General features: G+C 34.0%; 1 protein-coding gene across 1 annotated transcript; it reads right to left on the bottom strand.

Moving 5' to 3' along the window:
• Window positions 1-385: 385 nt before the first annotated feature.
• LOC103523225 (28S ribosomal protein S9, mitochondrial-like) lies at window positions 386-1,021 on the bottom strand (the record flags this gene model as incomplete). Its single annotated transcript, XM_008488287.1, has 2 exons — window positions 842-1,021; window positions 386-553 (listed from the first exon to the last, which is right to left on the bottom strand). Coding segments are annotated over exons 1-2 (292 nt in total), but the record flags the coding sequence as incomplete, so codon positions are not given.
• Between the last annotated feature and the right edge of the window lie 6 nt (window positions 1,022-1,027).

Below are 1,027 nucleotides of genomic sequence, written 5' to 3'. Positions count from 1 at the left end.
ACTGGAAAGAAACACACATCTTTTTCTTTCATTTTCAGTCCAAAATTTCCAAATTTCAATTTGTTTTACCAAGTGGGTGTACTTAAGTTAACAGAAGTCTTTTTTTATGTTTACGGAACAACATTCCACAGATAAATGAAGTTAAAACAGAAGTTAACAAAAACTTAATCCATTGAGATTTAATTAATCCTTGACAAATTACTTGGTAAATGTGGTAGTAATTGTCAGTAGGCTCATTAGTAAGAACATTTGGTCAAATAACACATTACTGAAGAATGATATCCTAATTTCTTTCTTTGAATAACCTTTTGGATGTCCTCAAGTTCTGGTTGAATAAGTAGGAATAATAAAAAAAAAAAACATATGTTTCCAGAGTTTTTCTTACCTGTAAATATGAGGGGGAACATGAGTTGTTGTCTGTCATTCTCATCGGGGAAATAATCAAAGTAGTGTTTCTCATTAATTGTAATCTTCCCGGTACCCGGTTGATACACGGTGACATCAGCTCGGGCACACTTTCGTGGACATTCCTTGGTTGTTACAAATTTGACTCCTGGAATAAGAAACATCCATAGTACAAGTCTTTTAATAATTTCTTTACAGTGAAGTGGACAACAGTTGGCATAGGTTTCCTTAAAACTTTAGTCACTGCTAAAATAACTACATAACTATTGTCCAGGACCACATCAGAGTTTTGGATTAAACATCCAAACAATCTGATTGGTAAATTTTATGATTTTCAACCAATCCAAGTGTTGAAGTTTACTCAGATTGTGGTTCTGACCATAAACTTGTGAAGTACTTTTGTCACATCTCTCATCAATACTCTCTTTTAACTTACCATTTTCACCAGCTTGTGGTTCTTCTGGGTCAAAATTCATTGTTTTGATAACCTTTGGCTGTCTATATTTGAAAATAAACTCCTCATGCAGATACGCATACTTATGGTTGACCAATCGAGTCATCACAGCAACAAACTGTTGATACTCGGGCTTAGTAATTGGCTCAACTGTAATTCTTTCAAGAG

The sequence above is a fragment of the Diaphorina citri genome, unplaced genomic scaffold (genome assembly GCF_000475195.1).
Source record: "Diaphorina citri unplaced genomic scaffold, Diaci psyllid genome assembly version 1.1 scaffold17589, whole genome shotgun sequence".
NCBI classification, from domain to species: domain Eukaryota; kingdom Metazoa; phylum Arthropoda; class Insecta; order Hemiptera; family Psyllidae; genus Diaphorina; species Diaphorina citri.
The sequence above is the reverse complement of the archived record's forward strand: the minus strand, read 5'-3'. Positions and strand labels throughout refer to the sequence as shown.